Genomic DNA, 19,431 nt, shown 5'->3' on the forward strand with positions numbered 1-19,431 from the left:
GCAAAGGGAAGGTCAGGGACCTGTCTTCTTTGGGGCCCCAGCCCCAGGCTCTCTGCGAATGCTCAGTGATCCCCGACCTCACAGTGCCATCTCTCCTCTTAGCGGTGGGGGCTTTCCCCTGCCACCGGGCTCCCAGCATCTCCCCTGTTCTTATGCATACCATGTCTGACCACCCCATGTCGTCAGAGGCTGGCAGAGTGAGGATCTGGCTGGATCTCCCCAGGGAAGACTGCCTCTTTTCTTACTTGGAGTGTGGATGCCTGAAGCCAAATGAAGGTACCCGACATGGGGGTTTCCAGGCACACAGAGGCCAAACCTTGCCCTCTCACTCGAGGGGCTGAGCAGAGGACAGAGCAAGGGCGGAGTGGTCCAGGTGGTAAAAGTGCATGCAGTAGGCAGAGCAGGCTGGGCCGCATCTGGGAGACAGGCTGGCTGCCAGGAGGGCTGAAGCTACCAGCCCTGGCAACCAGTCTGCTCTGCTCCCCAGTTCCCGAAGGGTCGCCTGGGCCTGGGGCCACCCTGAGTGTTGGCTATGCTCCTTCCCTGGCTGCCCAAGCCTCTGCGCACCCAGGCTCTGCTTCTGCCCTCTGCTGACGCCTGCACCAGCAGAGCCATCACTTCGAGCCCAGCTCCCAAACCCCCTGGTGGTTCCTGGCACTTGGCAAGAGTCCCTGCTTTGCTCACCCTGGACATGGACTTTCCACCCTGCCCAGAGGTGATCTGGGGCTGCCCAAAGCCCCGCACGGCTCGCCTCATTCTTTTCCCATCCTGGTCGTTTGGGGCCTGTGGTCAGAGTGCACCTGGGGGCCCCTGAGAGTGTCCTCGCCTCCCACAGTCTCTCGCCTTGAGTCCACCTTTAGGACCTGTTTCCTGGACAGCCTCCCTTCTCCAGGCTGAGCCTATATTGTGCATCCCCCACCTCGTGCCCACACCCCGACCTTCACACCTGGGCCGTCCTTCCTCCACTCCAGGGTGGCTCTGGGTCTGTTAGGCTGCACTATGCCCCCTGGCCCCACTGTGCCATCTTCCTCCTTGCCTGCTCCCCTGACTGCTCCTGAGCCTCTCTCCCCTCCAGGCTGAGTCTCCTCTGAGCCAGGTCTGCCCTCCCTGCTCTGCGGCCCCATCACGTTGCCTGCCTCTCTGTGCTGGGGTCCTGTGTTCCCTCTCTCCTCTCTGGGCACGGACACCCCATCCTACTTCCGAGGGGTCCCCAGGCACCTCCGCCTGTGCTTCCTCCCTCATGTCCATGGCGTTTCCTTCCCCTGTGTGCCCCACCTGCACGTCCGGCTCGTACCCCTCAGATGGGCAGCTGAGGACAGGCACAGCTGGGCCTCCCCTACCCCCATTCCCAGGCTGGCAGTGCCTGGCCTTTACCCCCTAGTTCCTCCTTCCATCTCCAAGCTACTTCCTCTGGATAACTGGGCTCCCTGCCCAGGACCACAAGGCTCTGGTGAGCCCTGGCCTGGTTTAGAATCCCCGTCCTTCTGCCGCAGTGCAGACCTCAGGGCACTGGGCTGTTTATGTCTGGCCATGCCCAATACATGGGCTGAAGGACCCTGCCCTGGGTCTCCATAGTGCACTCCCAGCCTCCCATGCCCTCCAGCTCTAGCTAGAGCCCGTGTCCAGCTGGCGGACAGGGGTGGAAAGCTGTGGCCATGTATGCAGGGGTGTGAGACCACAGGCTGTTCCCACAGTGTCTTCTGTGGTGTGGCAGCGCCAGGTGGGAGCTGGCATCCTGTGCATTGAGGGCCCCTGTGCTGTGGCTGTCGTGGCTCTGGGCGCTGTCTCCAAGGGGCCATCAGGTAACGCTTTGCCTCAGGCTCCAGGGTGCACCAGAGACCTTCTGGGAGTCGGAGGGGCAGCTGCCTTGGCCGGGGAGTGCCTGGGGTTGCTTCTAGAAAGGGGTCTTCCCCTACCCCACCTCTGCACTGGTGATGGTGCTGGTCACTGGGCCATGGCTCCAGGACAGAGGGTCCCTGCAGTTAAACACAGCCCTGCCTCATTGCGGGAACACCAGTCCCAGGCAGCCGAGACCTGCATACCTGTCGGTTCTGTCCCAGGCCTCACCCCACTACCAAAAGGGGCAGAGAACAATTCCTTTGGGTTGAAGGAATGAGTGAATGGTGGGAGCCTGCAAGCAGAGCCCAGAAGGGAGTGAAACAGTATAAGTGGCTGAACCCACCGCACCACACTGGTAGTCACAGGTGCGTGCACACTGGGCGCCAGGGCCCCTTGCTCTGTGCCGGGCATAGTTGTCATACAAACTGCCATTGGGTGCCAGTGCCAAGAGGTTGGGCCCCAGGAGCCTCACAGCCTCTGAGAAGCACCGTCAGCCTCCCCCGGCGCTCGCCACTCTGCTCGCTTCACTGTCTGGCGTGAGCTCGCTGACAGCCAGGCGCTGGGCCAGGGCTGGGGATGGACACAGAGGCAGGAGAGCTGGTTGCTCCCATTCCAGGGGCAGAGGTGCAAACAACCACTCCACTGTCCCCTCCTCCCCAATCCTGCATGAGAGCTTAACCAGGAGGTGGTATAGCATGGGCCTGGCACAGCTAGGGCTGAGGGGGAAGCGGGTAGAGTGCAGTGGCGTTGGGGCATGGCACCGTCAGAGATGTAGTCTGCTAATGCTGTGGGGAGAAGGCTCTGGAGCATGGGAGGTAGCAAGCCTCGTCCCAGGTGCTGTTGCAGGTAGGGCTGACGATGGGAGCTGCATCGCAGGAGAGAAAGGGGCCTCCTTGGGAACACTGGGCCAAGCAGACGCTGTGGCCAGAGGAGTCATCCATGGCATTAAGGGACCTGTGGACTGCAGGGCAGTGGCCAAGTGGGCCGGGAGTGGAGGGGGCCCTGGCAGGTCAAAGGTCAATGGACAGCCCCCAAGCCAGGCAGATGGCAGGTGGCATCCCAAGGGTTTAGGGACGGGGTGGACAGGAGCAGGATGATGGCTGGAGGGCAAGGCTGGGACACGCGCAGGTGACAAGCTCAGTGCAGGGGCAGGGCATGCGCCATCTGGGCAGTGTGGAGGTGAGGAGCAAGGACAAAGCCTGTGTGTGGAGAGGCCTTGCAGGTGTCAGCAGCGTGGCGCCGGCGTGGTGGGGAGAAGCATGGCGCCGGCGTGGTGGGGAGGAGCATGGCGCCGGCGTGGTGGGGAGGAGCTGCGGGGTGGCAACCCAGAGGCAAGGAGGTGGGCAGAGGCCCCCGGAACTGGCCCTGCCCCTCAGCCCAGCCCCAGGTCACAGCACAGCCCTCCCCTGGCTGCCTCCAAGGAGTCCCCAGCTACTGAGTGGCCACTCCACGCCAGCTCAGCCCACACCTCACCTTCCCAGTGCCTGTGGAGGCCCAACCAGGGTGACGCTGGGAGAGGAGAGGGCTTGGAGGAGCCACAGGTCAAATGCAGGAGGCCACACCTGCCTGCCCAGGAGGACTGCAGGAGCCGGGTCCTTAACACCTGGAGGGGAGCGGGTGGGTGCGGTGGCTCACATCTGTAATTCCAGCACTTTGGGAGGCTGAGGTGGGTGGATCACTTGAGGTCAGGAGTTCAGGACTAGCCTGGCCAAGTGAAACCCAGTCTCTACTAAAAATACAAAAATTAGCTGGGCATGGTGGCAGGCGCCTGTAATCCCAGCTACTGGGGAGGGTGAGGTAGGAGAACAGCTTGAACCCAGGAGGCAGAGGTTGCCATGAGCCAAGATCACGCCATTGCACACCAACCTGGGTGACAGAGTGAGACCATGTCTCCAAAAAAAAAAAAAAATCCATTGTTGAAGCTGTCCAGGCTGTGTATTTTGTTTTGGCAGCCCTGGCAGACTATAGATAGTCAGATGATATGGAGAAAGATGTAGAGAGATATTTACTTATAAATATAGGTACATATATAAAATGCCTGGAGAGAGCAGCAATGGTGGGAGGACTGAGGAGCGGCCCCGAGATGTGCTGTGGGTGGTCTGAGGGTGCGCACAGCCTCCTGGAGGGGAGGGTCCTGAGTGGGGCAGTGGGGACAGGGCTGGCCACAGGGCCGTGCCTTCCCTGGCCCCCAGAGGGGTGAGTTGGCTAGACCCACAGGGACAAAGCAGGGGTCAGAGCTGTGTCTGGTTCCTGAGTGGGCCTTGTCCCCTCTTCCCTCGTCCAGTATGGAGACAGCCTCTTTTCCTGAACTCCCTGCCACCAGGAAGGCGGCTGGCAGGGATGTCCCCTAGGGACTTGAGTGACCAGCCAGACTAGGCAGAGAGTGGTAGGGGAGACTCCAGTGTCCTGACCCAAGGCTCCACCACAGAGGGGAAGACCCCAGGAGAAACCTGGAGGCAGGTAGAAAGTGCCAGGGGGCTACCAGGCTCCCTGCGTACCCCTAACTCTGGGCCCCCAGCCTGATCTGAGCCTTTGGGTACAGGTCACTCAAGGCAGGTGTTCTGCGCCGTCCATCTTTGTATCTTCTCTCTCGCTTGCACCCTTGCCTCACTGTGCTTCTGAAAGTTGGGGGCGTACCTTAATCTACTGTCCCTTACCTGGCAAACAGTGGAAAGGTGGCATGATGTGTCCCTGCAGCTGCTATACCTCTAGGGGCCATCATTCATGCCATGGCTCTGTGACAGCACCCCCCAGAGTTGTGCAGTGTGCAACATGAGTGACCGCCCATGGCAGCTCACAGCATGTGGCTCAGCCCATTGGCCATGCAGGGGCTCCTTTCCTAGGAGCAACAGGCCTGGGCTTCCTCTCCACCTGTAGGGGCAGCAGTGGGCATCTTAGGTAAATGCAGGACTCTGCAGCCCCTAGAGGACCCTGAGTGGTGGCTGAAGGATGGATGTGCCCATGGCCTTCCCTGAGCTCAGGTGCCTCAGCTCTGCTTTTAGAGGAGCAGGGCAGCCGAGGGGTGCCTGGCAGAGAGAGGCCTGCCGGCTGGACATGAGGACCCTGGAGCTTGGCCTGAGGGGCTGTGGTGGGAGCCATGCCTAAGCAGAGCTGTCCTGTGGCACACACTCAACCCTGGCTCTTCTGCCCATCACTTATCTCCATGAGGTAGGAAAGACAGAGTGAGCGCGGCTGCCTTGGGGGCTCAGCACTGGGGGGATGGTGACAGGACTTAGGGCTCAGGGCCGGGCTGCCTGGGACAAGCAGACCCTGAGAGGCCCCCTGTGGCAGGATCCATAGACCCATCTACTGGGCCAGCAGGGGCCAGGAAAGGAGAGGAGGGAGACCGGTGGGGCTGGAGGCACCGGTGCGTCTGTGCAAGAGGAGGAAGCCCTGTGAGAGGGCAGCAGTCTCCCGACTGCCCTGCACACCATGCTGAGGGGCCTGGCATCCACCTGCAGCCCGAGGCAGCCCCAAGGGAAGGTCCCAGTCCCTCTCCAGGAAGGGCGGGGCTGGCCCTGATGTTTGGTCCCTCCTCAGCAGCCAGCCTCATGGTCAGCCTCGGCTGGTGGCTCCCATGGCAAGGCAGACCCTGGCCTGGACCTGAAGGCTCTGCCTTTGTGCACAACCCCGGCCTGACTGTACCAGCTTCCCTTTGTCCCCCTTTGTCCAGCCCTCCTCGGACGCCTGTGCTGTGGGAATCCCAGGCTGAAGCTGGAGGAAGGGCAGGAGGACTTCTTGTCCCCAACCTCTCACCACGTGCCTGTGCAGCCTGACATCCTGAGACCTCAACTGTGATGGGGAGGACAGACTGGGGTCTCTCCGGGGCCATCGTCCTGGGCTCCCCAGAACTGGGAAGGCCTGCGGGTCAGCAGGCCTCAGGCTCAGTGACCTGGGCTGGCTCCTGCTCCCAGGAGTGGCCTGGCACTGGCCCTGGCCCGGGGGTCATCGGACACCCACTGGCCCACGACAAGCCATGCCTGTTCCTAGGAGCCTGTGTTTGCCCCCAACAGAGCCAGGGTGTGCCCAGCGGGGCGTCCCTGGGCCTGCTGACATGGGCTCTGGGCACTCTGCCGTGGCAGGCAGCACTTGCCCTGACTGCCAGGTCATCCCTCGAGGCCTGCCCACCCCAGGCGGGGCTTTGTACAAGGGATAGGCTTCCCTTATCTCCGTTTCCCTACCTGTCCTCAGAGACCTCACCCCTGACTGCCCCCAAAAGGCAGCAGATGCAATCGTGGGCATGAACCTACTCTGTGACCCCCGCAGAGAGGAATTACCACACCACGTATGTGCCAAGGCAAGGACAGAGTAAGGGTGGGGGTCTCCAGGAGGGTGTGGTGACCCCCAAACCCAGAGCCTGTTCCAGTCACGCCAGGGCCTGCCCCGTCCCGATGGACTGAACCTGCACGCCCAGGGCTGACTCAGGGTCTGCTGAGCGGCACAGGCTGAGAGCCCCACCCACCCGCCCAGGCTGTGGAAGTGCCCTGACCCTCCATCTCCACCCTGCCTCGGCGCCTGGCAGCATTAGCTCCCCCAGGGCCTCCAGGTGCCCTCAGATCACCCTCCCTCCTGCCACCAGGCTTCCTGCATCTCTCCACCTCCCAGGATCCCCACCCAGTTCACCCAGCACCACCCTGCCCAGAGCCACTGTCCTGAACTGGTTTCCTGCAAGGACTGGGCCCAGCCAGGCAGGGCAGGCAGAAGCCGGGGCGTGGGGGTGAGGACTGCTGCCCTGGGAAGGGGCCTCAGGGCTCTGAGTGCTGCCTAATCTCCCGATGTGTGACGTTAGGTCCCAGGAGGGCGAGCGCCCTGCCTGGCATCTCCAGATCTGCCTTCCCTCTGTCCCCAGGGTTGCCCTGGCACCAGCCGCCAGGGCTCTTTCCATGTAAATCTTGTCCAGATGCATCATGAGGAGCTAGTGCAGAGGGAGGGGGCCGCCGTCACTGAGGGTCCTGCCTGGGCAGGTAGGAAAGACTATGTGGGACACCCCACTGCCAGGCATGTGAGGGTGGGAGGGGAGCTGAGACCCCTCTGCTGGGCAGAGAGCAGTGCAGTGTGGCTGGGAGGATCCCTCATGGGTAGACAAGTTGAGGGCTTTTCTGCTGGGAGGTGGGGCAGGAAGGTGGGGCTGGATCTGGGCTCTGGAGTCCTGGGGACAGAGTGGGCCCCAAAAGGGCAGTAGTGAAGGAAAGGCCAGACCAGTCTGTGGGGCAGGGTATCCATGTGTGTCCTCCAGCACCCCACCGGAACCCTGCTCACCCTCCAGGTGGAGCCCAAGGACAGAGGGCAACAGGGAGGGTCCCCCACGCCATCCCGTGGCTGGCTGGAAGTGGGGCTGGAGACCTGGCCTTCTCTCGTGGGGCAGAGAGCTTCTGGGGCTCCCTCCAGGCTCTGCCACACCTGGCCTACACGGGTGTCTTATGGTGGCATGAAGACCAAAAGGTGCTGGAGGGACACCCCTTGCCATTGGTGGGGGCCTGGCTTCAGGGGCAATGGGCCATCGTGGGGCATCACAGATGCTGCCCCTTCCTCAGCTGTGAAGCGGGGACTCCTGCCTACATGTAGGGGAGCCCTATGAGCTGTGCCTTGGGGCTGGAGTGTCCCTGCAATCGTCATGCCACCAGCCCACCTGGCCTGCAGGAGCAGAGGGTGGGGGCAGCAGCGGACACCCACTGGACCTGTGCCCTGCTAAGCAGAGCCAAGCAAAAGGCAGGAGGGCTTTGGTTGTTGCCCCACCTGGAGAGGGTCCCTACTTTATCTCCAGCTTCCACTGGCACAAGAGGCCCTTTGGGAGCCTAAGGCAGTGGCGTCCAGGGCGGTGGCACAGTCTGCTTGTGTCATGTGGCTATCTCCTGGCAGGAGGGCATTGAGTCTGCACATCCTAGTCCCAGGCCCTCTCCCCACCTGCAGCAGGAGTCCCCCAGAGAGGGGAGCCTGTGGCTGGGTGTTCCCCAGAACAGGGCTGGCTCAGAACAGCTTTTGCCTTTTCATTTTAGATGGGAGGTGCCTGCTCAAAGGGAAGGGTCCCTGCTAAAGAGGGTGAGGGCAGGTTGGGCTGTGGCGGGGGCTGAATTCGTGCTCTGCGGAAGGGTTGGGCCCTCACTCCTGCATGAAAGGAGCGAGCTCCAGAGTGGGGCCTGTGGCTGCAGAGACCTGTACCAAGCCACCTGGAGGTGTTGGCACCAGCCTGGGCCAGACCCTTCTAACATAGGCCCCTGACCAAACGGCTGCACTCCTTGCATGGTGCAGGATGCTCACATCCCAGTCCTGCAGACGCAGCAGAGCTGGCCACCGAGCCAGGCACCCCAAAATCCAAGAGCAGTGCCCTGCAGAGACAGGGGAAGCCCCTGTGGGTCAGTCCATGTCCGGGGGGTCCTCAGTACCCAAGTGCCTTCAGCTCAGCCAGGTTTCTGTTCCAGGGGGGCAACAACGCTGGCCACACGGTGGTGGTGGATGGGAAGGAGTATGACTTCCACCTACTGCCCAGCGGCATCATCAACACCAAGGCTGTGTCCTTCATTGGTGAGTACCCTGCCCCCACCTGTATGTGAGCAGGAAAGGGGGTGTCAGCCAGCCCAGGATCCCCACTCGCAGGGGTACAGGGTACCAGAGCCTGATGACGACGGCTCTAGCAGGAGGCTGGACCCCAGCCTCCACCTGCCCCACCAGGCACTGGTGCATAGAAACCTGCATAGCCCAGGCCTGGGCTGGGAACACAGCTGAGAGGACACCGGGCTGATGGGAGGAGGGCAGAGTCACATCCACCCGCAGGAGCGGGAGTGCCTGATCCCTGATCCCTCGCGTGCACACACTCTGCGAGACCACACGCCCATGTGCCTGTGACTGCATGTGCATACCTGTGAGTGAGCATGTGCTTGCGACAGGCCTGGCTTCTCGCTGCGCAGCGACCAGGCTATGTGGACAAGGCTGTGCCCTTCCTGGCCTTATGGCTGTCCTCTTGCCTGGGCTGCTGTGGCCACCTGGCAGGCCTGGTTCCAGCCCCTTCCCAGTCCATGCTGCAGAGGGACCTCCTTCTACATCGCCTGCCCCCTCCTGGGTCCGGACACAGCCCCTCCCTGTGGACTTCACTGCAGCCACGGGTGACCACTCAGTGCTCCGAGAGGCGAGCCACCTCTGCCCCCAGGGTTCCGTGGCTCTCTTTCCCTCCCTCTCTCGGTCAGAAGCCTGCACTGTGCACCCTGGCCTCAGCTCTCAGCCCAAGACCCCCTTGCTCAGAGAAGCTTTTCCTGATCCCAGTGGCCAAGCCAGCCAGGCCCCTTCTTGTACTTTCCCTTCCAGCTCTTTCCAGACTACAGCAAGGCCATCCTTCTGACGTATCTGACCCCTTCTCAGCCTGTCAGGAAGTGGGGGCTCGGGCGCCTCAGGTGTGTGCCCAGCAGATGGCATGGGCCTGAGCCCGTCGAATGTGAGCAGCGGGAGGAAGATAGAGCAGAGGTGGCTGCCGCAGGGGCCATGTGTGATCAGGGGCTGAGCTGGAGTGACTCACCCAAGACCGTCCCCTTGGGTGCAGACCCAGTCCCTGGCCCTCCCAGCGGTGGAGTTAGGACAGTGTGGGGATGGTCCCTAGTTCACAGCAGGAAGGCCCTAAGCAGTGAGGTGGCCTGCCCGCCATGTCGCAGGAGCCCCTGGCCCTGGCAGACTGGGCAGTAGCGCTAGCTGGCCACTCCCGGTTGTGCTGCAGGAAGCCTTCTCCAGCCGCCAGCCCCGTCCTGCCCAGCCCTGGGCCCCACATGGCGGGAAACAAGGCCAAGGAGGCACCGCTTAGCAAGTGGCAGGACGTGCCAGGGCTCACACAGACACCCTCAGCTTGCGACACTCCGGGCCTCTGCCACGTGTTTATTTTAGGATGCCGTGGCATTTGGGTGACCTTTTGTGCTCACTGTGGCTTACGTAGACTCCAGGTCACTCTTGTCTGGACTGAAGTCCTGTCTCCCTCAGCTGAGCCTGTGCCATGGCCAGCCTCAGCGGGAACTGGCAAAGGGAAGGAGGCTCCTTGGAGAGGCAGCAGGGGTTCCTGAAGGGCTTCGTCTTCAAGCAAAGGGTTTAGAGCTCAGGGGTATATTTGTGTTTTGTTTTTTGCTTTGAGACAGGGTCTTGCTGTGTCACTCAGGCTGGAGTGCAATGGCACAGTCCTAGCTCACTGCAGCCTCAACCTACTGGGCCCAAGGGATCCTCCTGCCTCAGTCTCCCAAGTAGCCAGGACTACAGGCTTGTGCCACCACACTCAGCTAGTACATATATGCATTTTTTTTTTTAAGAAATGGGAGTCTTGCTATGTTGCCCAGGCTGGTCTCCAACTCCTGGCCTCAAGTGATCCTCCTGCCTCAGCATCGCAAAATGTTGGGATTATAGGCAAGAGCCACCATGCCCCACCAGAGTGGTGCATTTGTTACAATCGATGGACCTGCATTGACGCATCACCATCACCCAGCGTCCACAGTCACCTTAGGGTTCACACTTGGTGCTGTACATTCTGCCAGTGTGGACAAATGTATGCTGTGTATCTGCCACCAGAGCATCATACAGACTTTTTCACTGTCCTAAAAACCTCCGAGCTCAACCCGTTCATCTCTCCCTCCTCAACCCTCGGCAGCCACTCACGCGGTCTCCGTAGTTGTGCCTTTTTCAGAATCTTGGAGTTGGAATTGTACAGTATGTTGCCTTTTCAGATTGGCTTCTTCCACTCAGTAATATGCATTTAACTTTCATCTACGTCTTTTCATGGCTTGATAGCTCATTTGTTTTCAGTGTTGAATAATACTCCACTGTCTGGAGGGACCACCGCTGACTTCTCCTTTTGTTTACTGACGGGCCTCTTGACTGCTGCCGAGTTCCGGCGATTATGAATAGAGCTTCTAAACATCCACGTGCAGGTTTCTGCGGGGACATCAATTTTCAGCTCCTTAAATACCAAGGAATGTGATTGTTTTGCAACCATCACCACCATCCACCTCCAGAACTTTCTTATCTTCACACACTGAAATGCTGAAACATCAAACAACTCCCCAGTCTCCCTCTCCCAGCCCCTGGTGCCTCCCATTCTACTTTCGATCTCTATGAATTTGACTCTTCCAGGGGCCTCATATAAGCGGAATCATCCTGTTTGTGTCCGTTTGTAACTGCCTTATTTCACTCAGCATCATGTCTTCGAGGCCCCTCCACGTTGCAGCCTGTGTCAGAATTTCCTTCCTATTTTAAGGCTGAATACTTTTCCATCATATGGATAGACGATGTTCTGCTTATCCATTCATCTGTCAATGGACAGCTCTTGGCTACTGTGAATAATGCTGCTGTGAACATAGGTGTGCCCATTTCATGCTGGGTTGTTTTTGTTTGTTTGTTTGTTTGCTTTTTGAGACAGACTCACTCTGTCATCCAGAGTTCAGTGGCAGGATCTCAGCTCACTGCAACCTCTGCCTCCCAGGTTCCAGTGATTCTCCTGCCTCAGCCTCCCCAGTAGCTGGGATTACAGGCACGCACTACCATGCCCAGATTTTTTTTTGTATTTTTAGTAGAGATGGGGTTTCACCATGTGGGCCAGGCTGGTTTTGAACTCCTGACCTCAAGGGATCCTCCTGCCTCAGCCTCCCAAAGTGCCAGGATTACAGGCATGAGCCACTGTACCCATTCACTTCATGCTGTTCTTAATGTACGTTTTCCAATGTCTGGGACACAACTCTTGTCTCATGCCTCTGTCTCTCATGCAGGCAACGGGGTGGTCATCCACTTGCCGGGCTTGTTTGAGGAAGCAGAGAAGAATGAAAAGAAAGGTAAGTCCAAGCTCCTGCAGACTTGCCCTGTCCCAGACACGGTGCCCTGAGAGGTTGTGTTGGCTGGAGCCTCTCTGAGGGTTTCTCCCGCGGAGGGGACTGGCGGGGGTGGGTTCCCAACACAGTTGGCTCAGCTCATCACTGGCTCTACCTGTGCAGAAAACGAGTGAGCCAGGCAACCCAGAGGCCTCAGACGCTGGCGGCCTCGGCATCACAGGGCCAGGTAGCACCTGCAGACTCAGGTCAGGACGTCTGGGAAGGAGCCAGGGACCTGGACCAGACACCCAGTGGGAAGTGGGGACTGCTGGGCTAATTATGCCTGCAGGGAAGGATGTGGCTCCTGGGGGCTCTGAGGAGCATCTGGCCAGGCACACAGAGGCCTGCAGGCAGTGAGCGAGACCCACCAGCTGGGGGTGTGGGCAAGGCAGACCTAGTGTGGGTAGGGACAGACAGCAGCCTGAGTGGGTCTGGGAGGACGCTGAGCTCCAGCCTCAGGCTCAAGGGCGGGATGGGTGTGAAAAGAGCAAGGAGAATGTGATTCTGGGGACATGGGCACCAGGGGGTACCCAGACTGAGGCCCTGAGGGGGCAGGTCACCTTCAGAGTGGCCGCAGGTAGGGAGGAAGGCCAGGCACTCACCCCAGCTCCGGCTCCCCAGCCCGGAGGGGTGAAGCCTGCAGGCATGAGAGTGGGCATCCCGGCAGGGGGTGGAGTGAGGGTCCGGGAGCCTCAGCTGGGGAGCAGGCAACGAGGGGCGGGCCTGCTGCTTGCTGTGCAACAGAGGTGGCCCTGTCGGCCCCCACATGCCTTACCCGGATGGGAGCCGGGTGAGCTAGCCCAGCCTTGGCCTCTCACGTGTGAGCTGCAGTGAACACTGACCCACCTGCGTGCCGTGTCCCCGCAGGCCTGAAGGACTGGGAGAAGAGGCTCATCATCTCTGACAGAGCCCACCTTGGTACGTTTCCCACTGGGGTACAGGGAACAGCCCCTCCTGCCCCCACCATTGCCAGCCGGCCCTGCTCCTCCACGGCCACCAAGATCAGGGAAGTCCCCAAGGCCTTCTTGTTCCACATGGCTCCGTTAGCTTGTACATTATCCTTTTTAAAGAGCTTCAAGGTGGGAGCTGGGTCAGGGGTCCCTAGCCCATTTGCAGATGGGGAAACTGAGCCCCAGACACTCACGGTCACACCCCAGTTTGTCCTCTTTGAAATCTCGACCACCCCCTTCCCAGGAGACTCAGGCCAGCAGGAGGTGAGTTCCATGTGTAAACATCTGTCCTCTGCTTCTCTCCCGTTCCCTGGTGCCCTCACCTGGCCCACCCGACAGTGTTCGATTTTCACCAGGCTGTCGATGGACTTCAGGAAGTGCAGCGCCAGGCACAAGAGGGGAAGAAGTAAGTCTGCCGGGACACTCTCACCCTCAGGGAGCCTTCTGGGCCCGCAAGCTGGTAGACTGTGGGGTGTGTCTGGTCCTGGGCACGAGGAGGGTACCTCAACCCACTCAAAGCCCCTGGAGAATGGCACCTGTCAAAATTCCACAGTGCATCACCCAACCCCCGGACGAGCCAGCCCGTCTCTCTCTGGGGTTGCACACTGTCCTTGCTGGCTGTCACTGCCACGCAGCCCCCCACAGGAGTGCATAAGCCCTACCGTAGCCTGTCACACCCACCACCTTTCCTGACTCCACACAGGCCCCAGGGAGGACATGAGGAACACTAAAAAAGTTTATAGAACCTCAGATGTGCCAAGGACACAGGAGTGAAGCAGATGAGTGTCCTGCCTCAGAGAGGTGATCACACACCCACTCACACTCTCACACAGGCAAGGGCACACACTCGTGCTCTCACATACACACCACACGCCCACGCATGCTCGCACAGGTATGCACATGTGCACGCACCGCACAAGCCCACACACCCACGCAAATGCACAAAAGTACACACAGCCACACCTACATACACTCACACACGTGCACACACTCGGTGTGCACACATCCACACACAGGCACACACTCGGTGTGCACACATCCACACACAGGCACACACCATACCAGTACATACATCCATGCGAGTGCATACACCCACACTGCACACACTCACAGCTCAGCCAGACACAGGCGGCAATGGTGAGCACTGGAGTCATGAGCCGGCGGGGGTCATGGCCTCAGTGGGATGCCTGAGCTCCTTGGGGCTCCTGGGTTCTCATGGACCCCCCCTCCTCATCTTTCAGTATAGGCACCACCAAGAAGGGAATCGGACCCACCTACTCTTCCAAAGCTGCCCGGACGGGCCTCCGCATCTGCGACCTCCTGTCAGATTTCGATGAGTTTTCCTCCAGGTACCTGAGCCATCTGCAGTCCCGGGAGAGGATGGGGAGAGGTTGCCAGAAGGGTCTGTGGCTAGTGGGGAGGGCCCTGAGGACCAGCGTGGACTGTGACGGGGTGACAATGACTGTCCCTTGTGCAGATTCAAGAACCTGGCCCACCAGCACCAGTCGATGTTCCCCACCCTGGAAATAGACATTGAAGGCCAACTCAAAAGGCTCAAGGTGAAGCCGGGGCCGCAGCGTGGGGGCTGCGAAGTGCCCCTCCAGGGAGGCTGGTTGTCCTACCTGGTGCTTGTTGAACACCCTTGGGGCACAACCGTTATTAGGCATTGTTATGGGCTGGCCAACCTTCTTGGGGACGCAGGACTCCTCTGCCCCAGGTCACAGGCTCACTCTGCTGCTTGGTCCTTCCTTGCAGGGCTTTGCTGAGCGGATCAGACCCATGGTCCGAGATGGTGTTTACTTTATGTATGAGGCACTCCACGGCCCCCCCAAGAAGATCCTGGTGGAGGGTGCCAACGCCGCCCTCCTCGACATTGACTTCGGTATGTCCGGGAGGATGTGCGTGCCAGCGACCTTTCGTGCCTGCCAGGGAAGACCCAGCTGCGGAGAGCTGTGGGAACAGATGGGGGAGGGAGGGGCAGACCCGCTTTCCAAGGCCACAGTGCCATCCATGCCCATGGAAATGATCCTCATGTCCTTAGTGTTCCTATTGTCAGCAAGGGAAGGGAGAGGAGAAAGGGCTGGGCTAGAGATGAAAGAATAGGGTGACAAGGTGACAAGGTCAGGGGTGGGGCCAGGGAGCCTGGCAAGGTGGGTCAGAGCCAGCCCTTCCGACGGTCTATACAGCCATATCCTGTCCTCACCCCCACAGGCGCACCAGCTTACCCTCACCCCCAAGGCGGCCTGGCCACCTCAGGCCATGCTGTGGGCAACTTTCTCCCTCCCCTCACCCCAGACTCTTATGTGAGCCACATAGCCCAGCACACAGCACCCATTCAGCCACTCCCCCAGGACAGGCTAGCGACCCCCACGGAGGGGACCCCCCATGGTCTGAACTGCCCGCTGCCCTTTACTGAGAAGGCCTCTTGGGCTGGGTGGAGTAATCTACAGGGGATGACAGGTAGCCCCCTAACCTGCTCTGTCTTGCAGGGACCTACCCCTTTGTGACTTCATCCAACTGCACCGTGGGCGGCGTGTGCACGGGCCTAGGCATTCCCCCGCAGAACATAGGTGACGTGTATGGTGTGGTGAAGGCCTATACCACACGCGTGGGCATCGGGGCCTTCCCCACCGAACAGATCAACGTGAGTCCCGAGGCCCTCAGGACCCCATGGGAGGACAGGGAGGCCCGGCAGCGGTGCCAGGGGTGGGGTGAGCAGTGCCAGGGTGGGGGCTGTGGGGACCCTGCCTGTACCATTTCCCCATCTCCTACCAGGGCCCTTCCTGCTGTGCAGGCCAGGGTGGGGCTTAGTAAGAGGCACTGGGGTGGGCCTATTCCCATGGCCGCAGCACATGAGCTCACACAGGGTGTGCACATGGACACATGTACACATGACCTCACTCCCCTCGCAGTGTGAGGCCCACAGGCAAGTGGGGGCGCCTTGCAGCTCCTCAGGACACCCTCACTTGGGGTAGCTGGTGGACTCACCTTGGCTCAGGGAGGACACTAAGCACCTTCCCTCGGCCTTGTCCCCAGGTTGGGGGCGGTCCTCTGTCACAACCAAGCTAGACTTGGGGCTGAAAGCCAGCCCCCACAACCCCACCCAGCTCTCCAGCCTCAGGAAGGTTTCTGGAAGCTGCTGTGGCCCCAGAATCCTCAGGAGGCCCCAGCCTTCCTCTCTCAGCCTCAACCTGTGACCCTTGGTAGGGCAAGGGCATGGCCCTTGTGCCTGAGCAGGAGGAAGGGCAGGTGCTGGGAGAGCCAACACAGGGAGGGGCGGATGCTCTCCAGAGAGGCTTGAGAGGGTGCAGGGATAGGTGTTAGGAGATACACATACCCCTGACCCCCAAAGCCAAGCTGCAGGGCCAGGCCCACCTCCCCCAGCTGCCCAAGGCAGGAGGGGAAGACGGCAAGGCTGCCGGTGCCTTCCCCAGCTCACAAAGCCTAGTGGTCTGGTGTGTTCAGGAAGAGTGCTCACTGGCTCACACGGCACTGTGGGCCAGGCCCTGCCCGTTGTGAGCCTCAGCTGCCGGACAGGCTTACCATGGACATGGGGATGTAGGGGAGTTGGACGTAAGGACTGTCGGTGGAGGCGGGGCAGCCTCAGGGATTCTGAGATCTGCGTGTGGGAAGGGGGAGGTGGGGGAGCAGCAGGGCCAGGCCGCACAAGGCCCCCACCACAGTCCACGTGACATCTGCCCTGTTCTCATGTAGGAGATTGGAGACCTGCTGCAGACCCGCGGCCACGAGTGGGGGGTGACCACAGGCAGGAAGAGGCGCTGTGGCTGGCTCGACCTGATGATTCTGAGATATGCTCACATGGTCAATGGATTCACTGCGTAAGCAACCCATGCTGCTGCCATCCCCACTGGGACCGTCCCTGACTCCCGACACCTGCAGAGGCAAGCAGCACTTGACGCAGGGGCTGAGGGCCACCAAGTCTCCTTGGACAAGGTTTCCCACTGATCTCGACCCTTCCACAAAGCACGGCCCAGGGGTTAGCGGTATGGAGGCCTGTGCAGGGTGTGTTGCAGCCAGCCCTGGGAGCACAAACTCCCACCCCAGGGCTGATGCCGTGAAGGATGAGGGCGTTCCGGCGCTTGTAAAAGGTTAAAATGCTTCATGTGGAGACCGGAAGTCCCCAGGACGAAAGGATGCACCGTCATCCTGCTAGGAGGACAGAAGCACTGGTGCCGGCCTGTCGAGGCGTCCACTCTGCAGGCCCCTCTGCTCCTCACAGACTGGCTCAGGCTCCCCAGCTGTTCAGGCTGTCTCCCCGGCTGTTCAGGCTGTCTCCCAGGGATCAGAAAGAGGCTTTGCGTGATGGCTGGGCTCACGGCTTCCTCTCCAGCTCAGTCAGACAGGCCAAGGCTGTGAGTCACACATCTTCCACCAGGGTTGACAGCATCAGCCAAAATTCCTCGAGAATTAACCAGACCCCTCCTGGGTGGGTAGAGCCAACCCGGCAACAGGAAGCAGAGGAACCTAGTAGCTGAGGGTGTGGCGTCTGGGGTCCCTGACCCTCACTTTCCTTATGTGCAACGCAGGGTTCATGGCGCCAGCCTCGCCGTGTGCTAGGGCTCAGGCTGTAGTGCTAGCTTGCCTGCCACTCATCTGCTCTGCAGCCCAGTTCCTAACAGGCCACCACCAAGTACTGGTCCGCAGCCCAGGGACTGGGGACCCCTGCTATAAATAACAGAAGTGAGAGGTGAAAAGCAAATGGAAGAAACCTCAGCATTGCTGACCACTTCGTGGGTTTGCCTGGCCCCTTGGCTTTCCACAGGCTGGCCCTGACGAAGCTAGACATCCTGGATGTACTGGGTGAGATTAAAGTTGGCATCTCGTACAAGCTGAACGGGAAGAGGATTCCCTATTTCCCAGGTATGTGAAGTGGGGCAGCCGTTCTGCCCATTGGGCCGAACGTTCTGCCCATTGGGCCGTTTCATGGGTATTGGAATAGATGGGACCTGTGACTTCTCAGAGAGGGGACAGTTCCCACATTCACAGGACACAGGGCAAGCAGCTTGCCTCCAGGGACCAGCCTCCATCATGGCTTTTGCCTCTCATGGGTTTCTCACCACAATGTTCCCCGGGAGGCCTGGCCGGGCAGGGGTGGCTGCAGGCGCCTTCCAGTGCTGTGGGAATGGCAAGGGGGACAGACTACGCGCCTGGGACCCTGGGGGTCCTTCAGCTGCCTTAGGGAAAAGGCCCACCCGCAGGGAGCCACGGGAGGCACACAGGAGTTAGTGGATGCAGTCAGCTCTGGAAAACCTAAAGCTCTATCCAGATGTACAGGATGACTATTTCATCTGAGAAAATATGCTTTGTGGTGAGATTTTAAAGATCTAACTGGGATCCCTGCTCCCGTGTACCCCTTCTTCTGGAAAGCATGAAGGAGATGCCATTTTCCTGGGTTTCACAGTTTCGTGTGCATCTGGACGTGCCCCCTCAACCTCAGTCCAGGGTCATGTTCTGACCCCCACAATGGCTTCCTCCCCAGCAGCCCTGGGTGAGCTGCCCCTGGCTGGTCTCCATTCAGCAGATCTGTGTAGACCACAGAGGGCCACCTGGCCACAGGAGCCGTGTGTGTCCTTGCAGGCAGTGTCCCTGAACCTCCTGACCCTTGACCTTTGAGAGGATGCACTGCTGAGGCCTGCAAGGTCTCCTCATGGTGGTCCAGGGTCCCAGGAGGACATGCAAACACTGCCTGGCTCCAAGGCTCAAACACATTTGCAGCGAGAACCTGTGTTCCAGCATCTTCCATCTGTAAGGGTGGTCGTCTTCTACCATGAGCCACAGAGTCCTGCACAGAGCGGAGGTCCCTGCCCTCTGGGAGCTGATGTTCTTGGGGTGGGAGGACATAGATGCTTCAGGATCCCTTAGTGCTTCAGGATTCTAGAGTCTCAGAATTTCCAAGCCAAGGCTTGGAGTGCCTCAGCTGATGTCACAGTGGAGGTTCTAGCAGAGTGGGTAGCACATATGTGTCATGTCCCTCTGGTCTGGAAGGCATGTAGTCAGTGTCTGAGCCCCACTGCTGTCCCCTGCTCACCACCCAACACTGAGAAAATCAAACTGGGCCACGTGCCCACTTGCTGCCTTCCTCATTGCTGAGTCCCTGAACAAGGAGGCCCTGGATGGGGGTGGCCGTGTCACCAAATATTTGCTTCCTTGGTGATAGGAGAGAGGTCTGTGGGCCCCACTCATCTCCTGTGCGCTTCCCCCAGCTAACCAGGAGATGCTTCAGAAGGTCGAAGTCGAATATGAAACGCTGCCTGGCTGGAAAGCAGACACCACAGGCGCCAGGAGGTGGGAGGACCTGCCCCCGCAGGCCCAGAACTACATCCGCTTTGTGGAGAATCACGTGGGAGTCGCAGGTGGGTGCCCTGCATCCCCAGCCACCCTCCCTGCACCCTGGATGCCCCAAGGGGCCCACATCCCAGCGCAGGGCTTGGTGAGCAATAAGAAAACCAAGTGTGGTCACCAAGTGAATATATTGGATGGCAGGAGGGGAGGAGGACTCAGAGTTGGGGCAGCGTGGCTCCTGTGGCCAGGGTGTGGGTGTGACCTTGCCAGGAGCCCCTGCATCTCCGCATCCAGAACAACAGATGGGTCACATGCCAGCCATATGATTGTGTCGTATGTTTACTCTCATAGCCCAGGGCTGTTTGCATCTACAGAGAAAGGGCCTGCAGGGAGAGTCACTAAGTAACTAAGGTTGCCATTTCCAAGGGAGAAGGGAAGAGACTCCTGTTTTCTGCTGCGGGAGGATCAGTTCCCCAACATGCGCAACCTTCTTTTTATTTATTTATTTATTT

General features: G+C 59.9%; 1 protein-coding gene across 1 annotated transcript in view; it reads left to right on the forward strand.

Annotated features, from left to right (window-relative positions):
- Positions 1–3,091: 3,091 nt before the first annotated feature.
- The window catches only part of ADSSL1 (adenylosuccinate synthase like 1), a 21,122-nt gene continuing 4,782 nt past the window's right edge, over positions 3,092–19,431 (forward strand). The window contains exons 1-13 of the mRNA XM_011982889.1: positions 3,092–3,138; positions 3,227–3,456; positions 8,259–8,361; positions 11,568–11,630; positions 12,534–12,584; positions 12,956–13,022; positions 13,858–13,965; positions 14,094–14,175; positions 14,372–14,498; positions 15,106–15,260; positions 16,331–16,455; positions 17,400–17,497; positions 18,841–18,990. Of these exons, the coding sequence (XP_011838279.1) occupies positions 3,099–3,138; positions 3,227–3,456; positions 8,259–8,361; positions 11,568–11,630; positions 12,534–12,584; positions 12,956–13,022; positions 13,858–13,965; positions 14,094–14,175; positions 14,372–14,498; positions 15,106–15,260; positions 16,331–16,455; positions 17,400–17,497; positions 18,841–18,990 (1,399 nt within the window). The 5' untranslated portion in view covers positions 3,092–3,098. The remainder of the gene's footprint in view (positions 3,139–3,226; positions 3,457–8,258; positions 8,362–11,567; positions 11,631–12,533; positions 12,585–12,955; positions 13,023–13,857; positions 13,966–14,093; positions 14,176–14,371; positions 14,499–15,105; positions 15,261–16,330; positions 16,456–17,399; positions 17,498–18,840; positions 18,991–19,431) is intronic.

Source organism: Mandrillus leucophaeus, unplaced genomic scaffold, assembly GCF_000951045.1.
Source record: "Mandrillus leucophaeus isolate KB7577 unplaced genomic scaffold, Mleu.le_1.0 Scaffold244, whole genome shotgun sequence".
NCBI lineage: Eukaryota > Metazoa > Chordata > Mammalia > Primates > Cercopithecidae > Mandrillus > Mandrillus leucophaeus.